General features: G+C 57.8%; 1 protein-coding gene across 1 annotated transcript in view; it reads left to right on the forward strand.

Moving 5' to 3' along the window:
- The first annotated feature begins 389 nt into the window (after positions 1 to 389).
- The window catches only part of ANGEL1 (angel homolog 1), a 24709-nt gene continuing 23076 nt past the window's right edge, over positions 390 to 2022 (forward strand). Inside the window, exon 1 of the mRNA XM_081830172.1 lies at positions 390 to 527. Within this exon, the coding sequence (XP_081686298.1) occupies positions 464 to 527 (64 nt within the window). The 5' untranslated portion in view covers positions 390 to 463. The remainder of the gene's footprint in view (positions 528 to 2022) is intronic.

Raw genomic sequence — 2022 nt, forward strand, 5'->3', positions numbered from 1 at the left:
AAGAACGCGCTCTCTTCTCTGGGATGAGAAGAGAGAGATTATAGAAGTCAGGGCTGTGTGAGGCTTTAGAGAAAGTCCAGCCCCTCATTTTACAGGTGAGGAAACTGCGGGACGGAGAGGTTATAGTGTACCCCAAGGGGACCCCTAGTTAGGTGGCAAAAGTGGGAATGAAACTGTGGCCCTGGAATGATACTATGCAGCCTCCAGCGAGGCGCTTAATTTTCAAACTGGGCCCCTGGATGGCTTCGGGGAGCTAGGCCGGGCCGTTACCACGGGAACAGGCTCCCCGCCCCCGCGGGCCCCCGCGTGGCACTGCGCTCCCAATAAAGTTGTTGTTGAAGCGCAGCGGTACCACGTGAGCCGGCCCGGGGGGCGGGGCCGGGGGCGGGGCCGAGCCGAGAGAGACCCCGCGGGCGGCGGTGAGGAGGGGAGGCGGGCGCGGGCACGAGCGCGGCGGCCGGCCATGATCGCGTCGTGCCTGTGTTACCTGCTGCTGCCCGCCGCGCGCCTCTTCCGTGCGCTCTCAGGTACCGGCCCCGCGTCCTGGCAGGCGGGTGCCAGGCCCGGGCCCACGTCGGCGGGGCCCCGCGGGGCCTGGGGCGGCGTGCGGCGCGTCGGGCCTCACGACCACTTTTCCCCGACCAAGGTGTGGGGAGGCGGCCCTCGGCCCCCGGTGTCCGTCCTGGGCCCCACGAGGCCCGGGCCCGGCCGGCGACCCTCGCGGGCGCCCCTCCTCTCCCCGCGCCTGTGGCCTGGTGGCGTCCGGCCACAGTTAACGTGGGAGGGGGCCGGCGAAGGGGCGGGAGTCGTCCTTCCCAGGCCCCGGGGGTGCACAGCTTTCAGGCGTCCGCAGAGCCACTGCCCTGAGGGGGTCGGCGAGGGTTGGCAACTCGGGTCGAGGCGAACGCCCCGAATTGTCGGGGCCGGGGGCGTCTGTGGGCCGAAGACCCGCACGTACCTGCCTTCCCCCGGGTTACTCCACACTCGCCTTTCACGGCCGCCTCTTCAGTTTCCAGCCGAGTCTTTGGTTGAAAAACTGGTGCTCACAACCCGCAGAGCACATAAACCCCAGCTTTGAAGCAGTCTCCCGTGCGTTTAGGGATGCGGCGGGGAGGGGCCAATGCCCAGTTGGTACTTGAGAGCGAGAAGAGAGTTATTTTTTCACTTTTTCATCATCTGCCTGCGCTGCCATTCCTGGTCTTTGAAATTCCCGAGGCTCTTAGGAGAATCACTTCCCACAGAACGCCCAGAATGTTCTCTGGCAATTTAGAGGGCGGGATAGACCAGGAGCTGCTTTCTTATAGAAATAAGCGCTCAACAGCATTCTGTGCTTTTCCTTTCTGGAACTTTACACAATTTGTGTGAGTGTGTAAATTCATTTATTTATTTCTGTGTGTCTGCCGCTGGAATGCAAGCTCCAGGAGGGCAGGGCCATGTCTGTTTTGCTCCCTGTATCTCCAGTGCTAGCACACTGCCCAGAATATAGTAGACACTCAATTCCGGATGAGAAACTCCACGGAAGTAATTGTTTTCAGAGAATTAAAGCATATTCCTTTATCCATGTTGCTGTCATTTCTGGAGCTCTTCCGATGTCCAACATGGTAGCCTTAGTGACGTATACTAGTCTACAGGTTTCTAGGCCGGTAGTCAGAATTTAGAGATCTCAGAGGAGGGACCACCTCCCTCTCTCCCCCATTAAAGTAGTGCCACTTTTTTTAAACTTTGTGTATTTGGTTTTTACAGAAGGTTTTCTTTCTTTTCCTTCCTTCCTTCCTTCCTCCCTTCCTCCCTCCCTCCCTCCCTGCCTCCTTCCTTCTTTCCTTCCTTCCTTCTTATAAAACAATTCTGTTGAAAAACCAACCACCACCACCACCACCACCACAAATCTGCGAAATTTGAAAACAAGTGCCCTCACACACATAAACCAGAGAACCTCTGCCATCTGGTATGCAGAGGATGTTTCAAGGGACAGGGAATTAGCAAATCTGAGATTAAAGCCAGCAATGAAGTTCATGGATTTAA

Source organism: Leptonychotes weddellii, chromosome 9 (assembly GCF_054177405.1).
Source record: "Leptonychotes weddellii isolate Sample4059 chromosome 9, ASM5417740v2, whole genome shotgun sequence".
Lineage (NCBI taxonomy): Eukaryota > Metazoa > Chordata > Mammalia > Carnivora > Phocidae > Leptonychotes > Leptonychotes weddellii.